Source organism: Scyliorhinus torazame, chromosome 11, assembly GCF_047496885.1.
Source record: "Scyliorhinus torazame isolate Kashiwa2021f chromosome 11, sScyTor2.1, whole genome shotgun sequence".
Lineage (NCBI taxonomy): Eukaryota > Metazoa > Chordata > Chondrichthyes > Carcharhiniformes > Scyliorhinidae > Scyliorhinus > Scyliorhinus torazame.
In genome coordinates, this window is record NC_092717.1 from 195599571 (window position 1) to 195621831 (window position 22261).

The window sequence follows — 22261 nt, forward strand, 5'->3', positions numbered from 1 at the left end:
GGAGGCAAGGAAATTTGGGAATGGAAGTTGTGAACAATCTTCTATCTGCACACATCTCAAGGATGAAGGACAGAGTGGATGGTAAGGAAGGTGGTGTAGCTCTGTTATTTAAGGATGACATCCGGGCAACAGTAAGGGATGACATCGGTGCTATGGAGGATAAGGTTGAATCCATTTGGGTGGAATTCAGGAATAGTAAGGCGAAAAAGTCACTGATAGGAGTAGTCTATAGGCCACCAAATAGTAACATTATGGTGGGGCAGGCAATAAACAAAGAAATAACAGATGCATGTAGAAATGGTACAGCAGTTATCATGGGGGATTTTAATCTACATGTCGATTGGTTTAACCAGGTCGGTCAAGGCAGCCTTGAGGAGGAGTTTATAGAATGTATCCCCGATAGTTTCCTAGAACAGTATGTAAGATCTGGTCCTGTGTAATGAGACATGTTTGATTCAGGATCTCATAGTTAGGGATCCTCTCGGAAGGAGCGATCACAATATGGTGGAATTTAAAATACAGATGGGGGGTGAGAAGGTAAAATCAAGCACTAGTGTTTTGTGCTTAAACAAAGGAGATTACAATGGGATGAGAGAAGAACTAGCTAAGGTAGACTGGGAGCAAAGACTTTATGGTGGAACAGTGGAGAACCTTCCAAGCGATTTTTCACAGTGCTCAGGAAAGGTATATACCAACAAAAAGGAAGGACGGTAGAAATAAGGAAAATCGACCGTGGATATCTAAGGAAATAAGGGAGAGTATCAAATTGAAGGAAAAAGCATACAAAGTAGCAAATATTAGTGGGAGACGAGAGGACTGGGAAATCTTTAGGGGGCAACAGAAAGCTAATAAAAAAGCTATAAAGAAGAGTAAGATAGATTATGAGAGTAAACTTGCTCAGAATATAAAAACAGATAATAAAAGTTTCTACAAATATATAAAACAAAAAGGAGTGGCTAAGGTAAATATTGGTCCTTTAGAAGATGAGAAGGGAGATTTTATAATGGGAGATGAGGAAATGGCTGAGGAACTGAATAGGTTTTTTGGGTCGGTCTTCACAGTGGAAGACACAAATAACATGCCAGTGACTGATGGAAATGAGGCTATGACAGATGAGGACCTTGAGAGGATTGTTATCACCAAGGAGGTAGTGATAGGCAAGCTAATGGGGCTAAAGGTAGACAAGTCTCCTGGCCCTGATGGAATGCATCCCAGAGTGCTAAAAGAGATGGCTAGGGAAATTGCAAATGCACTAGTGATAATTTACCAAAATTCACTAGACTCTGGGGTGGTCCCGGCGGATTGGAAATTAGCAAACGTGACACCACTGATTAAAAAAAGGAGGGAGGCAGAAAGCGGGTAATTATAGGCCAGTGAGCTTAAATTCGGTATTAGGGAAGATGCTGGAATCTATCATCAAGGAAGAAATAGTGAGGCATCTGGATGGAAATTGTCGCAAAGGGCAGACGCAGCATGGGTTCATAAAGGGCAGGTCGTGCCTAACTAATTTAGTGGAATTTTTTGAGGACATTACCAGTGCAGTAGATAACGGGGAGCCAATGGATGTGGTATATCTGGATTTCCAGAAAGCCTTTGACAAGGTGCCACACAAAAGGTTGCTGCATAAGATAAAGATGCATGGCATTAAGGGGAAAGTAGTAGCATGGATAGAGGATTGGTTAATTAATAGAAAGCAAAGAGTGGGGATTAATGAGTGTTTTTCTGGTTGGCAATCAGTAACTAGTGGTGTCCCTCAGGGATCAGTGTTGGGCCCACAACTGTTCACAATTTACATAGATGATTTGGAGTTGGGGACCAAGGGCAATGTGTCCAAGTTTGCAGACGACACTAAGATGAGTGGTAAAGCAAAAAGTGCAGAGGATACTGGAAGTCTGCAGAGGGATTTGGATAGGCTAAGTGAATGGGCTAGGGTCTGGCAGATGGAATACAATGTTGTCAAATGTGAGGTTATCCATTTTGGTAGGAATAACAGCAAAAGGGATTATTATTTAAATGATAAAATATTAAAACATGCTGCTGTGCAGAGAGATCTGGGTGTACTAGTGCATGAGTCGCAAAAAGTTGGTTTACAGGTGCAACAGGTGATTAAGAAGGCAAATGGAATTTTGTCCTTCATTGCTAGAGGGATGGAGTTTAAGACTAGGGAGGTTATGCTGCAATTGTATAAGGTGTTAGTGAGGCCACACCTGGAGTATTGTGTTCAGTTTTGGTCTCCTTACCTGAGAAAGGATATATTGGCACTGGAGGGTGTGCAGAGGAGATATTCACTAGGTTAATCCCAGAGCCGAAGGGGTTGGATTACGAGGAGAGGTTGAGTAGACTGGGACTGTACTTGTTGGAATTTAGAAGGATGAGGGGGATCTTATAGAAACATATAAAATTATGATGGGAATAGATAGGATAGATGCGGGCAGGTTGTTTCCACTGGTGGGTGAAAGCAGAACTAGGGGGCATAGCCTCAAAATAAGGGGAAGTAGATTTAGGACTGAATTTAGGAGGAACTTCTTCGCCCAAAGGGTTGTGAATCTATGGAATTCCTTGCCCCGTGAAGCAGTAGAGGCTCCTTCATTAAGTGTTTTTAAGATAAAGATAGATAGTTTTTTGAAGAATAAAGGGATTAAGGGTTATGGTGTTCGGGCCGGAAAGTGGAGCTGAGTCCACAAAAGATCAGCCATGATCTCATTGAATGGTGGAGCAGGCTCGAGGGGTCAGATGGCCTACTCCTGCTTCTAGTTCTTATGTTCTTATGACTCCACTCCAAAAGGAAATTCTGCTCAGTACGTCTTGTTAGACCTGACAAAACCTGCAACTACGCTAAAAAGCTGACATACTGAAAAAGCCAGGAGTCCTCCAGTGCTAAAGGTACACAGTTCAGATGGGATGCTTCCTAGTTTACTGAAGGACAACCTTCCAATACTAGAATGGTTACAGCACAGAAGAAGGCCATTTGGCCCATTGAGCCAGTTGGCTTGCTGTGAGCTATTTAGCTAGTCCCACTTTCCCGCCCTTTCCACAAAGCTCTTTAATTTGATTCTCTTTGGGTGCTTATCCAATTCTCTTCAAAAGCAACAATTGAATCTGCCTCACCATTATGTATTCCAGGTAATAACCACTCGCTGTGTAAAAAAGAGTTGCCTCGTGTCGCTTTTGGTTCTTTTGCCAATTACCTTAAATCTGTGTCCTCTTCTTTTTGACCCCAGTGGGAACAGTTTTCCCCTCCATTTTGTCTGGACCTCGCATAGTTTTGAATTTCTATTGAATCTCCTCTCAAACTAATTTTCTCTGAGGAAACTAGCCCCACCTTCACCAATCTCTCCATGTAACTGAATTCCCTCATCCCTGGAACCATTCATGTGTATTTTTTCTACACCCTTTCTAATTCCTTCGCATCCTTTTTAAAGTGCAATGCACAGACTTGAAAACCATTCTCCAACCAATGTTTTCTAAAGGTTCATTGCAACTTTCTTATTTTTGTACTCTATGCCTCTATTCATAAAGCCTAGGATCTTTGTCTCAAACTGCTCTGCCACTTTCAACTATTTGTGCATATATTGTCCCAGCTCTTGTTATGTATACTTGGCTGAGAACGCAATCATTACTCTTGCTGAAACAGAGGAACATTGCTTGATTGACAGCTCAGGCTCACTGATCTCTGCAGTCAATGTCACAATATTTACCTACAGAAGGTTAAGTGATTTCAAGGGCTTGTGGTTTTTGTTATTGATGCTTTAAAAGGTGTGGATGATTGACATTCTTATTGCCTTCTAGTGGAAAGACTTTTTATAACAAAGTAAAAAGTGATGAATTGATTACATTTTAAGCTTTTTTTTCATATCCTACTGTCACTATAGGATTTATTAGTTCCATACAGTGTATAGTCGATTCATGGGCATGGAAGTGCCAGAGCTTAGCATAGGAAGCGTGAGGATCCGTAGTTGGTGGATCGAAAGGTAGAGCTTGGCATAGGAGGCATGAGGAGGACCTTTTGAACTTGCCTTTGAAAAGATCCCCACATGCACATTAGGGTTCACGACTCCTGAGGGGCCATGAACCATGACTCTTTGTTTAAAAAAAACTGCCCCACTCCATGAAAATGGAGTAGAACGTTTCTATCTCCTCAATGGAGCTGGCCAGGTTAGTAGTGCTGGATGCAGTCTCGTGACAGGAACCAGCTAGCACCCTTTAAACGCACTCCCAAAAATCAGACAGCCCAGGAATGGGGTCAGGAATCCCACTATCGAGACCGACCCGCCATGTTTAAAGGGTTTCCAAGACTCGGTGAAAATCCAGACCCATATTTCCATATACCTATTTGCACCTGCAGATCACCAACCTCCATCATTATGGGGAGGGTTGCAAACATTAGTGGTGGGGAAAGTCCAAGAACAAAATTAATTAGCATTTGGAAAATTCTGGGCAAATAAATTATATGGATTTATTCAAAGCAAATTGTGTTTAACATAAATCATTGATTAAGTGCCAAGAGGGTTAATGGGCTGGATTCTCCATTGGTAGAATCCTCCGTTTCGCCAGCATCGCACCCATGCTCGCGGATTTCCCGACGGCGTGGGGGTGCCCACAATGGGGGAACCCGATTGGCCGGCTGCTGGGACGGAGGAACCCGCTGCCTGCAGGGGCGCGCTGTACCAGGAAACAGTTGCAGTGGGACAGAGAATCCTGCCCAATCTTTCTCAGGTGGACTTTCAAAAGGGATTTGACAAAATACTACATAATAGACATGGAATTAAAGGGACAGTGGATGCACGCATATATGATTGGCTAAGGGACAGAGGAGAGAGAGTATAGTGAATGGTTGTGTTTAGACTGAAGGGAGGCATGCAGTATTGTTTTCTGGGGTCAGTATCAGGTACATTGGTCATTGGACTTGGTGTAAATAGCATGGTTTCAATGTTGCAGGTGATAAAAACTCAAATATAGCAAACAATGAGAGGAATCGTAACAAATTTCATAATACAGACAAGCGAGTGAAATTGCAGCAATAAAGAGGGCAGGATTTCATGGGTGTCAGAGTTTTCTGCCCTGCCGCTGACAAAATTGCCATAAAACTTGCCCATGCTCCACAGGGCTGCCCCGCTGCCAGTTAACACTCCGAGATTTGAGATGGGCCTTCCAGCACTTTGTGTGGAGGTGGTGGGTGGGTACACTTGACCTACACTTGGAAAGAGGAAGCACTCCACCTCCCCTTTCCCATCAGAGACCCAAGGAGGCTTACCAGCCAGGTTCCCTGCCTATCACCAACTTCTTCCAGCCGGCTGCAAAATAACAACTGGGTGGCGAGTGTCCCTCAAGTGCCCATTAAACTGGCTATTTAAGAGTCTCAATTGGCCCACGGGTGTGTGGGTAATCCAAGGTTGCACGTTAAATCATAGCCAAGGCATTTGTGGGCGGGTAGAGGGTGGCAAATGTATTCACAGAATTTTACCCACCTACAAAGCCCCCCGGGCTGGGGACTATGACATTCTACCCAGAGAATTGTGAAGTGATGCATTTTTTTCCACCGACTGAGACAATGACCTGCATTTAGGTATCACTTCTAAGCAGTCAAATGACTTGGTGCACTACTCAGGAATATAACCAGCACAGAGTCAATATCTTGGTCTGAAGTAGGTTTTAGAGAACATCTAAAAGATGAGAGGGGGAGGTGGAGAGGTTTAGGGAGAAATTCCCAGAATTTGGGCTTCGAGGGCTGAAGGCACAGCTGCCAATAGAGGAACTGAGGTTGCACAAGAGACCAGAGTTGTAGGACTGGGGGAGATTACAAAAGTACGCATGCGAGGCCATGAAAGGATTTGAACAAGAGAATGAGAATTTTAAAAGTCAAGGTATTGCTGATATAAACTAGTGATCACAGGAATGATAGGTGAATGGGACGAGCTGCAGGCTCATATATGGACAGCAAGGTTTCAGATGAGTTAGTTTGTGGAGGCTGGAAAATGGGAGGTCAGCTTGTCAAGTCTGAAGGAGATGACCAGTACAGATGAGGGTATGAGCAGCAGATCTGCTGGTGCAGGAATAGAGCTGGATAATTATATGGAAATTGAAGTAGGTGATCTTGGTGATGGAAAGGTTATCAGATCAGAGGGTCAACAAGTATTTTAAGGAGTCTTTTCCTATAAGGTGTAACGGTTTCACAGCAGGCTGAGATTTTCATTATAAGATCATAAGAAATGGGAACACAAATAGGCTGTCCAGACCCTCGAGCCTGCTCCACCATTTAATAGGATCATGGCTGATCTGACATTTCTTTTGCCCACTTTCCTGCCGTTTCCCTTTCCCCATAACCCTTGATTCCCTTCCTGATTAAGAATCTATCTCAGCCTTAAATATAAACAAGGACCCTGCCCCCACAGCTCTCTGTGGCTGGGAGTTCCAAAGATGCCCTCTGAGAGAAGAAATTCTTCCTCCATCTCAATCTTGAATTGGACACCTTTATTCTGAGACTATGCCCTCTGGTCCCAGACTGTTCCATGAGGGGAAACATCCTCTCAGCATTTACCCCTTCAGAATCCTATATGTTTCAATGAGATCACCTCTCATTCTACCAAATTCCAATGAGTAGAGTCCCAACCTGTTTAACCTTTGCTCATAAGACAATCCCTCCATACCGGGGGTTAACCTAGTGAACCTTCTCTGAACCGCCTCCAATGAAATAATAACTCTCCTCAAATAAGGGACTAAAACTGCTCTCAATATTCCAGGTTTCACCAGTACCTTGGATAGTTGCAGTAAGATTTCCCTACTCATATACTCCAATCCCCTGGAAATTAGTTTCTGAATGGGAACCTGAATCCATCTGAATGGGAATCTGAATTACAGTGCAAAAATACAGTGCAGAAAAAGCCCTTTGGCCCAACAAGTCTGCACTGCCACATGAAAAGCTCCTGATCTGCCAATCCTAATCCCATTTGCCAGCAATTGGCCCATATCCTCGAATGTTAAGACATGCCAAGTGCTCATCCAGGTACTTTTAAAAGGATGTGAGGCAACCCGTCTCCACCGTCCTCCCAGGCAGTGTGTTCCAGACCGTCACCACCCTCTTGAACTAGTGTACCCTCGTAACCAACACTTCAACTAAGGGGAACAGCTGTTCCCTAGCCACCCTGTCCAGGCCCTCATAATCTTGTACACCTCGATCAGGTCGCCCCTCACTCTTTTTCTGCTCCAGCGAAAACAACCAAAGCTTATCCAACCTCTCCCTAAAATGTTTAATTCCAGGTAACATCCTGATGAAACACCTCTGCACCCACTCCAGTGCAATCACATCCTTCCTATAATGTGGTGACCAGTACTGCACACATTACTCCAGTTGTGGCCTCACCAATGTTCTGTCCAACTCCAACATGACTTCCTTGCTTTAGTAATCTATGCCACAATTGATAAAGGCAAGTGTACCATATGCCTTTTCCACCACTCTATTAACCTGCCCTTCTGCCTTCAGAGATCTATTTACAAACATGCCAAGGTCCCTTTGTTCGTCAGGACTTCCCAGTGTGGTGTCATTCACTGAATATTTCCTTATCAAATCGATCCTTCCAAAGTGTAACTCCTCACACTTTTCAGGATTAAATTCCATCTGCCATTTTTCTGCCCATTTGACCATCCCGTCTATATCTTTGTGTAACCCAAGACTCTCAGCCTCACTGTTAACCACCCAACCTAGCTTTGTGTCAACCGCAAACTTTCTGATCCTACCGCCCACATAGTCATCTCAGTCATTTATATAAATGACGAATAATAAGGGACCCAGCACAGATCTCTGTTGGACGCCACTGGACACTGGCTTCCAGTCACTAAAGCAGCCGTCTGTCATCACCCTCTGTTTCGTACAGCTCAGCCAGCGTTGAATCCGCCTTATCAAGTTCCCCTGTATCCCATTGCATTTGCCTTCTTTATAAGTTTCCCATGTGGTACCTTGTCAAATGCTTTGCTGAAATCCATGTAAACTAATCAACTGCACTACTCTCATCTGCACATGCTTAAAATATTCAATCAAATTTGTTGGGCATGACCTCCCTCTGACAAAGCCATGCTGACCTTTCCTGATTAAACCTTGCCTCTCCAAGTGGAGATAGATTCTCTCCTTCAGAATTTTCTCCAATAGTTTCCCCACCACTGACGTAAGACTCACTGGCCTTGAGTTTCCTGGCTTATCCCTACAGCCTTTCTTGAATAGTGGGACCACATTCGCGATTCTCCAGTCCTCTGGCACCTCTCCCGTAGCCAGAGAATAATTATAATTTTGGATCAGGGCCCCTGCGATCTCCTCCCTCACGTCCCACAGCAACCTGGGACACAATTCGTCCGGACCTGGGGATTTTTCCACTTTTAGGCGTGCCAACACCTCTAATACCTTGTCCCTCCCTATGACAACTTGCTCAATAACCTCACAGTCTCTCTCCCCGAGTTCCATATCTGCCTCCTCATTGTCTTGGGTGAAGACAGATGTGAAATATTAATTTAACACCCTACCAATGTCCTCTGGCTCCACCCACATATTCCCCCTTGGTCCCTAATGGGCCCTTCTTCCCTCGTTATCCTCTTCCCATCGATATACTGTGGCGGTATCCACCTATATTAAAGGCTGATCAGAACTGAATTTATATTAAATCATATATTCACTCTATTAAAAGCTGATCAGAGCTGATTTTATATTAAATCGTGTATTTAACCGTATATTAAAAACTGATGACTGATGAAGTCCATTATCTATTGTAAACCATTACTTATCGCAATAATGTTTTTTAATATGTATTATCTTTGTAAGAGTCCAGATGCAGTGAACTCATTAAGTCTTATGGCCTTGTCTGGAAATAAGCTCTGCCAACTAAGGGAGGATATCACTTGTAAGAATGGCCTTGCCACTATTGGGGCTACTACTTGGCAAGAGACCCTGCCAAGAAGGGAGGCTGGTGATTTTCTGGAGATAGCTACTGGAGGTATCAACCTCGTATCTTTAGGAGCAGGTGCCCTGCTAGACCTCCCTGAAACTAAGGCCTTGCCAACCAAGAGAGAGACTGTTCTTTGTCTCGAAATAACTGTGGGGAGTTAACTTGTTTTCGCAGGGGCTATGCTAAAACTCCCCTCAAACTCCCTAGCTCTTCCTGAGTGTATAAACAATATAAATATTCAAGCAAAAGCTGCGAAAGTTAGAGTTTCGCTTGGAGAGCTGTTGAGGAGATTACTGGGTGTTTATCGGAGTAAACTGCTATCTCGACTCGTAGAATTCTGCTCTTAATTGAGTATCGAATTCCGAGACTACTTGCCGTTGTAAGTATGAAATGTTTGTGGCTTAAGCAATTATGTAGTTAAGGAGTTCACAGGCTAACTCGTCACGTATCTTGTATCTGTCACACTGTATCATTTATCAAAACACTTGGATTACCCTTTTTCTTTAAATAAATTGCATATATATTTTACCATACAGCTCCGTGTCTATTTTAATAAATAAGAGTGACATTTAACTAAGACTCATCATATTCTCACCCTTTGAGGCTATCCGGAGGGTCAGTTGCCCATGCCCAAGCTCTCAAGAATTAGAAATATTTAGTTGAAGTTAAGGAAAAGATAGTCATCTAAGTCATAGTCTAACCTGTACACTGAAGGTAGTGAACGCAAGGCACATTGTGTATACTATAATTAGAACAGTTTTTCCATTTAAATAATACTGTTCTTTTCTCCCTTCCAAAATGAACAACTTCACATTTTCCCACATTATACTCCATTTACCAACTGTTTTCACACTTACTTAACCTATCAATATCTCTCTGCAAACTGTATCCCTCTGCCAACTTGCCTTTCCACCCGTTTTTGTGTCATTACAAATTTGGTTACAGTACATTTGCTTCATACAGATTGTAAACTGTTGCTGTCCCAGACTGATCCCTGTAGAACCCCACTGGATTACAGGTTGTCAACCTGATAAAGAACCTCTTATCCCCACTGACTGTTTTCTGCCCATTCTCTATCCATGATAATATACTATCTCCAACACCATGGGCTTAATCTTTTGTGAGGTGCCTTGTCTAACGCCTTCTGGAAGTCTAAATACAGCACATCTACTAGTTCCCCTCTATACACTCTGGCTGAGACTTCCTCAAAACTCTAATAAATTAATCAGACACTATTTCCCTTTCATGACTCTGCTTGATTAGAATATGATTTTCCAAATGTGCTGCCAATACTGCCTTAATAAATTGATTCCATCATTTTTCCAACAATATATATTAGGTTAATCGACCTGCTTTTTGCCTCTCTCCCATTTTGACTAGGAGTGTCACATTGGGAGTTTTTCAATCTTTCCGCTACTTCTCCAGAATCCAAGAACTTCTGGAAAATTACCACCAATGCATCCACTATCACTGTAGCTATTTCTTTTAGGATCCTAGGATGTAAGCCATCAGAGCCAGAGGACTTATCTAACTTTAGCCCCATTAGTTTGTTGAATACTACTTGAGTGATGGTGATGGTATTTAATTCTTCCCCTGTATTATTTCATATTAATGGAATGTTCGAAGCATCTTCCACCGTAAAGTCTCTACCGCATTTTGCCAGCCGAACGGTCTCACTGAATTTGAAGTTCCATGTCTTTAACACAAATTATCTATACTTTGATTACAGATTCCCATTGGACTCAATTTAGAATTACTTGTTTATGATGCACTCTGCAACTCAGGTGGAACCTCACAGCATGTATTAACTTAACGCCCTCTAATACAGAGAGTATTTAGTTGCTGAATGATTAAATGGTGAACAGTGCATTGCAATTGTATATAATGGGGGCGATTCGCCGATATTGAGGTCAAGTGTTCGCGCCGTCTTGAAACAGGGCCCGGACACGACCTATTCTGGCCCCCACAGAGGGCCAGCACGGCGCTGGAGCGGTTCACGCCGCTCCAGCGTCCTTACGCGGCGCCAAATGGGTGCGGTGCCAACCAGCGCATGCGCAGTTGGGGCAGCCCAATCCTGCGCACGCGCAGTTGGGCCGCGCCATCCTGCGCATGCATGGGGAACGTCTTACGCACGCCGGCCCCTCACCAACATGGAGCTGGTGTTCTGGGGCCACGCGCGGAAGGAGGTAGGCCCGGAGCGGGAGGGGGGGGGGGGAGAGGCCGGCCCGCCGATGGGTGGGCCCCGATCGCGGGCCAGAACACCCCCCCCCCCCCCCCACCCCCGGCCACAGGCCGCCCCCTCAGCGTTCCCGCAGAGTTCCCACCGGCAGCGACCAGGGGTGGACGGCGCAGGCAGGAACCTGTCATGTCGTAGCGGCCGCTCGGCCCATCCCGGCCGGAGAATCGCTGCTCGCCGGTTCTCCGAGCGGCCCGGTGCGAATCGCGCACCGCTGGTTTCGGGGGGTTGGGAGAATCGCGTGCGGGGGTCGGGGCGGCATGGCGCGATTCGCGCGGTGCCTAGGTGATTCTCCCACCCGGCGTGGGGGGGGAGAATAGCGCCCAACATACTTTGTCTAGTGGGCACAAGGCTCCCACATAAAATTAATTACTTGCAGGACCTCCAAACCCCTATGCCCTTATGCCCACTCCACACGGGAAATCACAGGTCCATATAAACATGTTACTACACCTTCTCAACGTTTCTCTGTAAAATGTATATTTAGTTATAGAATAAACTTTTCACACTACTTTCATCTCATTCTCCAAAATTCTATCCATGATGATGTAAATTGGTACACAGCTGAAGGAGCAAGTTTAATTTGTGTTCCATAAACCCTTACTGTCATTGCCAGGATAGCACCCATAGCCTCTGAGGAATTGTTCCGACTCGATTTCCAGTCCCTGAGAGCTCGTTACATCCACATTTCTTTTTCTCTTTTCTGTACTTCAGCGTAATTCAGTAGCTTCAAGAGAGGGAGCGAATGGAGAACCCAACAAAGCACTGCATGTAAAACACAACACACTCCAGTATACTTATAAGAACAGCAATTACCATTAAAAACATTTAATTTGACACAATGTTGGAATTTCCTTACATGGACTTATTGCTATCAGCCACTGGGACCTACCGGCAGTGGCTGGACGTAGTCCCTACATCTGTGTTACAGATTTCTATTATTACTTGGTGGAAGTGCAGGGAATTACAAATACAGAATTATGACACTTCAATGCTGTGCTGAGCTCGCTGATAGCAATGAGTCCATGTAAGGAAATTCCAACATTGTGTCAAATTAAATGTTTTTAATGGTAATGGCTGTTCTTATAAGTATACTGGAGTGTGTTGTGTTTTACATGCAGTGCTTTGTTGGGTTCTCCATTCTCTCCCTCTCTTGAAGCTACTGAATTACGCTGAAGTACAGTTCAACAGGTAGCTGCTGCATTCTCATCGAAGGGTCAGTCATGGTTCTGGGGTGGCACTGCCACCTGTGATTGAGAAGCTTATGGGTTAAATCCCTTTCCAGAGCTATAGGACAGGATTCTCCAATAAGGGGCTATGTTCCCACGCAGGCATGAAAACCGGCGCCAACCACTCCGGCTTCAACGGCCCCCAAAAGTGAGGAATTCTCCACTTTCTAGGGGGCTAGGTTGACGCCGGAGTGGTTCCAGCAGCTCCAGCCAGCGCCGAAGGGCCGGCGCGCATTCGCGCATGCACGTAACGGCCAGCGTATTCCAGCACATGCGCGGGGGTTCCCTTCTCCGCGCCGGCCCCCGGGCGATATGGCGAAGCCCTACAGGGGCCTGGCGCGGAGGAAAGAAGGCCCCCACGGAACCAGCCCGCCCGCCGATCATTAGGCCCCAATCGCGGGCCAGGCCACCGTGTGCCCCCCCCCCCCCGGGGTCGGATCCCCCCCTCCCCCCAGGATGGCCCCGCACACTTACCTGCCAGGTCCCGCCGTGTGTGAGGTGAGTAATACACACCGGCGGGACTGGGCAAAACTTGTCGGCCCATCGGGGCCAGGAGAATTGCCGGGGGGGGCCGCTGTCATCGGCCCCCGATCAGCTTGGCGGGAATCCTGCCGGCGCCCGAAAAACGACGGCAGAGAATAAGGAAGCCGGCGGCGGAGCGGGTTTCGTGCCTTCCCCCGGGATTCTCCGTCCCGATGCAGGTTCCAAGGATCCCGGCCATAGGCTGAAATCTCTGCAGCATCAAAGGAGTGTAGCCTGTTAGAGCTGCTGCCTTTCAGATGAGAAGTTAAACCAAGGACCTATCTGCCCTTATGAGGTGGATGTAAAGGAGCCCATGACATTATTTGTAGAGTGTAGGGGATTTCTCCCAGTTCGCTGGCTGATATTTATCCCTCAACTAACATTAAAACACATGGTTTATTTTATTACTGTTTGTGGACTCTTGCTGTGTAAATTGGCTGTCATGTTTGTTAATTGGCAACAATGATGCATATACTATCTGTAAAGTATATTGGGATGTTCTGCTAACATGAATGCAAGTTTGTCTTTTACCCTTCATTAGTGAGTGTCAGCTGAGGAAAATATAACAGCCATAACTAAGTGCTATTTTTTCCCAGACATTGTGGTTGATATTCTTATACACCTGCTTCTCTGATAATCATAGAATCCCCACAGTGTAGAGGGAGGCCATTTGGCCCATCGAGTACCCCAACCCTCTGTCCGCGACCTAGGCTCACTTTCCCCATAACTCCACCTAACCTGTGGACACGAAGGGACAATTTAGAATGGCCAGTCCACCTAACCTGCATATCTTTGGACTGTGGAAGGAAACCGGAACATCAGGAGGAAACCCACACAGACATTGGGAGAATATGCAAACTCAACACAGACAGTCATCCAAGATTGGAATTGAACCTGGGTCCCTGGTACTGTGAGGCAGCAGTGATTACCACTGTGCCACCCTTTTATCCTTACATCCTCAATACCAACTCACTCAGTATCCACCATATGCAGACTACTGACGCCATGCTGAGATAAAATAAAGTTCTAAGCATGTATTACAGACTTCACTGGAAGAAACAAAAATCTAAAACTCCATTCAATACATTTAAATCCCATCAAGTAACCAATCTTTCATAAAAGCATTTGCATTCATAGTCCCAAATCAAAACAACTAATCTCTATATAACCACCATCATCTCTCTCTCTCTCTTCGGTAGCAGTCGAGCAGAAATATATATATATATATATATATTAAGTCTTTATATTGGTTTTGATTTATAGGAACATTGTAAGGTAGTATAGAGATATCTGCAGAATGGGTGTGTTATATATATTAATAATATACACAATAATAAAGAAAGAAAAACAAAAATACACAACTATAGGAGTATACACAGGTATGTATATAGGGGTAGCGTATTTAAATATAGAAACGGGTGGCCTGGCTTCAGGTCTCCCCTCCGTGTTGGACTTACTTTATATGTGTCACCTCCTAGTATTAAAACATACCGGGGCATATTTAGCGCCACCTGGGAATATGTTTGGTGTGGTCACACCCATGTATCTATCTCATGTAAAAAGAACTACAGAGTCGTGAACAAAACCCAATCCATCACGTGAAACCGCCTCCCATTCATTCCCACTGCCTTGGGAAAGCGAGCAGCATAATCAAAGACCCCTCCCACCTGGGATATTCTCTCTTCCAACCTCTTCCATTGGGCAAGAGATAGAAAAGTCTGAGAACACGCACTAACAGATTCAAAGACAGTTTTGCCCCGCTGTTACCAGACTCCTAAATTACCCTCTTATGGACTGAATTGATTTCCCTACACATCTTCTCTACTGAGTAGCACTACAATCCTTATGCTTCACCCGATGTCTGTGTCTATGTAGTTACATTGTGTATTTATCTTGTATCCTATGTGTATTTATCTTTTATCCTATGTATTTTCATGTATGGAATGATCTGTGGACTGTACGCAGAACAATATTTTTCACTATACCTCCATACACGTGACAAATCCAACTCCTTTGTCCCCTCCTGGCTCCTCTGCCTTGTTGCCCTACAACCTGGTTGGTGTATCCCCTTCTCCTCCCCAGCCTCCTTACCTCCTCCTCCGCGCCCCCCCCCCCCCCTTTTCTCATTGGTTGTTGGTTACAACAAACCATTCTTGGAACAGACTGGTGAATTGCTGCCACGTATTGTGGAAGCCTTCCTCCGATTCCCGAATGGAGAATTTTATTTATGCCTATCTCCAGCTGAGCAGGAGTCTCCAGTGGGCAACCAGGGAGGCTAAGGCTAAGGCGTCTGCCCCTATCCCCGCAAAGAGTTCAGGCTGTTCCGATACCCCAAAGACATTAGTGGACACGGCTCCACTCTGACTCCCAGAACCTTGGACATGGTCGCAAAGAAGGCAGTCCAGTACCCTACATGTCGGGGACAAGTCCAGAACATGTGGGTGTGGTTGACCGGGCCTCCCTAGCACCGTTCACATTTGTCCTCCACTTCCAGTAAGAATCAGCTCATGCGTCTTCTTGTCAAGTGCACCCTGTGCACTGCTTTCAGCTGTGTTAGGCTTAGCCTTGCTCATGAGGAGGTGGAGGTCGCCCTTTGCAGGGCTTTGCTCCAGAGTCCTCCCCCTACCTCTATGCCGAGCTCTTCCTCCCATTTCTCCCTTGTCTCGTCCAATGCTGACCATACCTCCTCTAGTAGCTGTCCGAATAGGTCAGCGCAGTTACTGTCCCCTAGTTCGTCCACGGTTACTAGTCCATCCAGTAGGGAGTGTTCAGTAGCTGGTGGAACGTTGTCTCTTTGCGAAGAACATTCCTTAATTGCATGTATTGCAGCTCGTTCCCTTTCGGGAGCTGGAGCTTGTCCATCAGTGTCCCTTCATCCTGTCTCCACCTTTTAAACAGGGTGTCTATTGTCACTGGGGTGAATTTATGGTTCTTGCAGATGGGGGCCATGGTAGACATTGCTACCAGTCTGAAATGATTCCACATTCTCAGCGTGGCCATCATCACTGGATTTCTTGAGTATGTTGGGGGGAATGGGAGTGGGGCCGTGACCAGTGCCCAGCGGACGATCCCGTACAGGAGCTCTCCTCCATTCTTACCGTTCCGCTCCCAGCTCCTTGACCCACACTCATACACTCTGCGGTGGCTGCCCAGGAGTAGAGTTCACGGTTTGGAAGGGCCAGCCCTCTCATGTTCCCCCACCTCTGCAGCAAACTTGTGGGTCCTAGGCTTCTTCCATCTGCCACTTATCTGCCCATTTGACCATCCCGTCTATATCTTCCTGTAACCCAAAAACTCAACCTCACTGTTAACCACCCGACCAATCTTTGTGTCATCCGCAGACTTACTGGTCCTACCCCCCATCGTTGACAAACAATAGGGGGCTTTTCTTTTCCAAAATTCAACGGCCAGGTGATTCAAATAATTATCTTTATTATTAATACAAGTAGGTTTACATCAACATTGCAATGAAGTTACTGTTAAAATCCCCTAGCCGCTACACTCCGGCGCCTGTTCGGGTACACAGAGGGAGAATTCAGTATGTCCAATTCACCGAACAAGCACGTCTTTTGGGACTTGTGGGAGGAAACCGGAGCACCTGGAGGAAACCCACGCAGACACGGGGAGAACATACAGACTCCGGACAGACGATGACCCACGCTGGAATCGAACCTGGGACCCTGATGCTGTGAAGCAACAGTGCTAACCACTGTGCTACTGTGCCGTCCAATATGACTTGACAGTTCCACAGGCCTTATCCACATTTTACACAGTCACGTCCACTGTTAACAATCCCAAAGTGGTACTTGACTTCTTCCAAAAGGGTACCTGACTTCTCCCAACAGGGTGCCTGCCCTCTCCAAATGAGTCTGGGAGAAATTTATACAGCTTCATGAGTTTGTGTTCCACAAGCCTGTATGAGCAAAATTGTATCTCTTTGAATGCAGCTGCTTGAATCATGAATGTGAAATACATCCTGCCTCAATTCTGCTACCTTGCCCCCCCCAAAAAAGCTGAAATGATGGGTGCTGGGTTTGGGGGTGGAACTTCCAGAATTGGGGCCCTGGCATTATTTGTCTAAGGCGCGGAACCATTCCAACTTTGCAAACATTCGGGCTCTAGTGTCCTACAACAACAGGAGTTCCCCCAGTCTCCTTCCAGTGGGAAACTGTGAACTTAAATTGGCTCCCTTTATTGAAACATGCCACCCTACCATCACCCCAACGCTATCAACTTGATACTGACTTGTTATGCAGTCTTGGGAGTTTTTTGTGGCAATTGACCTTGTCCTCACTAGTTTATCTTTTGCAGGTGCATCTATCCATGACCATATTTCCAGGAGTGACCACTGCAAGTCTTTATAGAGATGAGGTCCATCGAGGACACCCTCCATCATGTTATGTGCCACTAGCAGCATGCTAAATGGGATAGCTTCAGAATAAAATGGATTCAGCTGCTTAAAACTGGTATCCGATGCTCTGTGGGCAATTAGCAGCAGCAGAATTGTATTCAACCTCAATCTGTGACCTCACTGCTCGGCATTTCCCTCATTCTACCTTTGCCATCAAACCAGGGACCAATTGTATGATAAGTTTAGCGGAGGATCCCAAGAGCAGTTTCAGGCCTATCCAAAAGTGAAATTCCATTCTTGTGGAGCGGCAGTACAGGGCTTGCAGGCATGCTAAACAGCAGCATCAGCATGTTACAGACCAGGCTAAACCATCCCATAACCACTGGATCGGATCAAAGCTCTGCAATCCTCCCACATCCAGTAATGGATGTTGGTAGACAATCAAACAACTAAATGGAGGAAGCGGCTCCAAAAATATCCTTTCCTCAATGATGGGAAGCCCAGCATGTCATCGTAAAAGACAAAGCTGAAGCATTTTCAACCATTTTCAGCCAGAAGTGCCAAGTGGATGATCTATCTCTTTCTCCATCTGAGGTCCCCACCATCATAGATGCCAGTCTTCAGTCAATTTGATTCACTACATGTGAAATCAAGAAATGGCTGATGGCATTAGATTCAGCATAGGCTGTGGCATCTTGGCAGCAAGACAGGAGAATTGCACTCCCGAACTAGCATGCCCTTAGACAAGCTATTCTTGTGCAGCAGGCCAAATTCAATCCGATGAATTACTGCCGCATCAGTTTGCTCTCCAAATCATCTACAAAATGAAGGGGAAAGTCGGCATTGCATATATATCACAGAAACGGCTTTCAGCCCAACCAGTCTAAGGCGGCACTTATAGTCAACTTGAATCTCCTCTTTCCTCATCTAAATTTATCATTGTATGCTGTATTCCTTGCTCCATCATAGGCTTGATTTATATGCTTGCTTTAAATACACCTTTGTATTCACTTCAACCACTCTCTATAGTATCACCTTCCACATTGTCACCACTCTGTGGGTAAAGACGTTTCTTCTGTATTCCCTTTTGGATTTCTTGGTGACGATATGATGGTCTCTGGTTATGCTTTTCCCCACAAGGGGAAAATAGTATCCACTCTATTGAAACCTTTCATAATTTGAAAGTCCTCTCTTGGGTCACCCCTCAGCCATTTTTCAAGAGAAGAGACCCAACCTGTCAATTATTTCCCAGTTCATATCACTGCACTCTTCTGGTATCATCTTTGTAAATGTTCTCTGCACACTCTCCAGTTCCTCTATATCCTTTTTATAATAAGGTGGCCAGAACTTCCCAATTTACAGTTTTATCCCGGTAGAAATAAAGCCTACTGGCTAGCACAGTTGCTTCACAGCTCCAGGGTCCCAGGTTGCTATTATGTGGGGATGCCAGCGTTGGATTGGGACAACACCGGGTTAAAGTCCAACAGATTTGTTTCGAATCACTAGCTTTCAGAGTGCAGCACCTTCCTCAGGTGAATGAAGACTGCTATTAACCACCTTCCTTTTCTCTTGCAGGGAAACCAATTCAGATCAAGCCCAGATTGTGATCAACTTCTGAAGGCAAAACTGTATCAACATCCACCAAGTAGCTGGGAAACAGAAAGGGGACTTGCTCGATACAATTTATTTACCTTAAAATGACTAGTGGATGATACAATTCCTACTATTGTTTTGCACAAGCATTTTATGTGTGTTTTTTCTCTTGTACGTGACCCAGATTGTGGGCTTGCAAGAAAACCTTCAGGAACATCTCCGTTACAAATGTAGCACTGTTTACTCATCATTTCCACCTCCCATTCAAGTGGAATGAAAGTCATTGTATTTGAGCAACGATTCTGTTATGAATTGGCTGTTCAGTTTCCGAGCCATGGAGTATGTTTTGGGGTTATTTTTCTGTCCCACAACCGTGGAGCAACATTTATAAATTGTGGTCTTTATAACGTTGTAGATTCTCAGTTTTTTTTTTTTAAACTCAGCTGCCTCCAGTTTTATTAAATATGGTAGAGTTTGATTCCTGTTATTTTGTCTGGTGTGCAGTACTGGGAACTTTGCCTTACCTAAGTATGCTTGTGTATGGTGGGAGCTTTACTCCACATGTAACCCATAACCTGACTTGAGGGGGCGGGATTCTCCGCGAACCGGTGGGGCGGGCAACTCCGGCGCGAAGGAGCGGAATCCTCTGCACCTTCAGGGGCTAGGCCGGTGCCGGAGTGGTTTGTGCCGGCCGGCGCGGAAGGGGCTTGGCGCCACGCCAACCGACGCCGAAGGGCCTCCGCCGGCCGGCGCAAGTTGGCGCATGCGCGGGAGAGCCAGCGTGTGCAGGCGTCATCCCAGCGCATGCGCAGGGAGGTTATTCTCCGCGCCGGCCATCGCGGACCGTTACACCCGCCGACGCAGAGGAATAGAGTGCCCCCACGGCACAGGCCCACCCACGGATCGGTGGGCTCCAATTGCAGGCCAGGCCAACGTGGGGGCATCTCCCTGGGGCCAGATCCCCCCGCGCCCCCCCCGAGGACCCCGGAGGTCACCCGCAGAGCTAGGTCCTGCCGGTAAGTACCTGTTTTAATTGACACCGGCGGGACCGATCGTAAACGGGCGGCCACTCGGCCCATCGTGGGCCGGAGATCGCCACCAGCGGCCGCCAACCGGCACGGCGTGATTCCCGCCCCGCCAAATCCCCAACGCCGGAGAATTCGGCACCCGGCGGGGGCAGGATTCACGCCGCCCCGTGGCGATTTTCCGACCCGGTGGGGGGGTTGCAGAATCCCGCCCGGGATTTCTTGGTATTTATATTGAATGATAAGGCGAAAAACTGTTTCGATCTCCAGTAGTAGAATCCATATACCTAAATGAATTCTAAATTTGCCACACAAAAAAATTAGACCCAATCCAAGCCATTTCTAGCTACCATTGAATCTAATTTGTAACTGTGAACTAGCAACCATCGAGCTGCTTAGATACATTATTTCATCTCCGTGTTGAGTTTTTAATTATGGAAATGGTGATAGTTGATGAAGAGTGCATTTTGTTTAAACGTAGCGGTGTCTATGAAGGTTAACAATTTTCAATCTTTCTTTGTAACCAGGATCTGTCAACAGTCTATATTTTTAAGACTGAGATTATGCACTGCCTTCATATCCAATATATTAGAATGGACAAGATTTCAAAATATTGCTGCTCGATGCCATGGATTAGGATTGAATTCAAATCCCAATCTGTTCAGCAACAATGTGCTCGGAATCTGTGACGTGGCAGAGCAAAGGGGAATGGAAAATTTGCAGGGTTGTCTCAGCTGGGTAATACTTGGCACCTTTGGCAACTGTTCACACCAAGTGTTTAGCAAGCCAGTGCAGACATTACTACCTGTCATCTTAGCGGCCAGGTTGACAAAAAAGAAAACAGAAAATAGAGAACAAGGGAAGCTTACAAAGAATAATACCTCGAGGAGCAAAAATAGAATTGTTTTACAGGCATTAGCACATCAGCTTTGTATGTGTATGTTAGGATAGAAATGGGTTATAGTATCTATTAAGAGGAATAATTTGCATTTAATATATTTTATTTTGCACTCTGCAAGAACTGCACACTAAAGATTTTGATACTTAAGAAATTTCAGTACCTCCATACTGAGTTACTGATTGTGCCTATACCGGGTTCAAAAGCACCTACATCATGGAGCTACTAAATAAGCTGACTTTATTGGATTACAATGTCAGTTCATTCAAGTGATTTTATGGTGTTACAGATCTATTGTAAATGAATTGCTGTCTGGAGCAATTCTCAATGGCGGGAGAAAGAGGCAGAAGGGGAGTTTTTTAAAAATGTACATGTATAAAAAATGCATAGGAAATTAATGGAACCTGCACTTTTTAGCACCATTCTAAGTAAGTGCTATGCACCTACAGCCCAGCAGGCTCAGGCAGTTTAGCCATATTATGGGGCCGAAGTTGATTTTAAATCGCAAGCCGGGATAGGCTTTTTGCGCAGGCTCCTAGATCTCTGCATACATTGGACTAAGCTGTGATGTGTTGTGAACCACAGGCCCCCACATCTGACAATATAAGCTTGGTTAAATGCTTATTACTGTTTAGGGAAGAGGAACAGTTGGTGTGGAGAAGCAAAAACAGTGTAGTGATATTCCCTTTGACACCATATAGAAAAATGCATAACATTATTATGAAAGTTCATCATATGAATGCTCTTTGTTTTTCATTGACTGCATATTGTTTCCTAGAGAATTAATTTCTGTTTCATACTTGTTAAATATGTTATATTTTTTTCTGGTTGTTTATAAATGAATTTTGCTGATGATCGAGCCTTTTGTTTTCCAAAGATCAAACATGCTTTCAAAATCAACTATTCGGTGGAGTTCCTGCAAAATCTGTTCTAGTTTTGTAAAACTACAGAGATGCATTTCTGAGCCAGACAGTAGAGAATTATAATGAATCAGAGGTCAACAAAGCTTTAATTATTAACAAATGCAAGTCATAATGAAAGAAAAAACATGTATTTATCTAGTACATCCTCCCGACTGTCCCAAAGCACCTTACAACGACTGAATTATTTTTGAAGTGTACATCACCATCATTATATAGGCAAACGCAATAGCTAATCTTCCCATCGCAAATTAGATTAAATCAGGAGTTTGTAAATTGATAGGACTGGTTAAAGGATAAATGTTGCCTTAACCACGAGAAGCAGAGTTAATATTTGAAATCAATCACATTTCATCAAAGCTGAGATAAGATATACATATAGTACGTCCTGGTTCATGAGTCGACAACATGAGGAATGCTCGGGCTGATGTTCTAGTGAGCTGGATAACCAGCGAAATAGAGGGAATTTTAAACTAATTGGTGGGGGCAAGGGATCAAATTTTGGAAAGTGTGATATTCTAAAGAGTAGGGACAAGGCAAGAGAAAAAGATACTAAT

The 22261-nt window shown here is 45.1% G+C and overlaps 1 protein-coding gene across 2 annotated transcripts in view; it reads left to right on the plus strand.

The window, feature by feature from the left end:
• The window catches only part of zc3h3 (zinc finger CCCH-type containing 3), a 419425-nt gene extending 397786 nt beyond the window's left edge, over positions 1 to 21639 (plus strand). For both annotated transcript variants that reach the window (XM_072468220.1, XM_072468221.1), the window contains exon 12: positions 18844 to 21639. In XM_072468220.1, coding sequence (XP_072324321.1) covers positions 18844 to 18875 — 32 coding nt within the window. In that variant the 3' untranslated portion in view covers positions 18876 to 21639. The remainder of the gene's footprint in view (positions 1 to 18843) is intronic.
• The last annotated feature ends 622 nt before the right edge of the window (positions 21640 to 22261 follow it).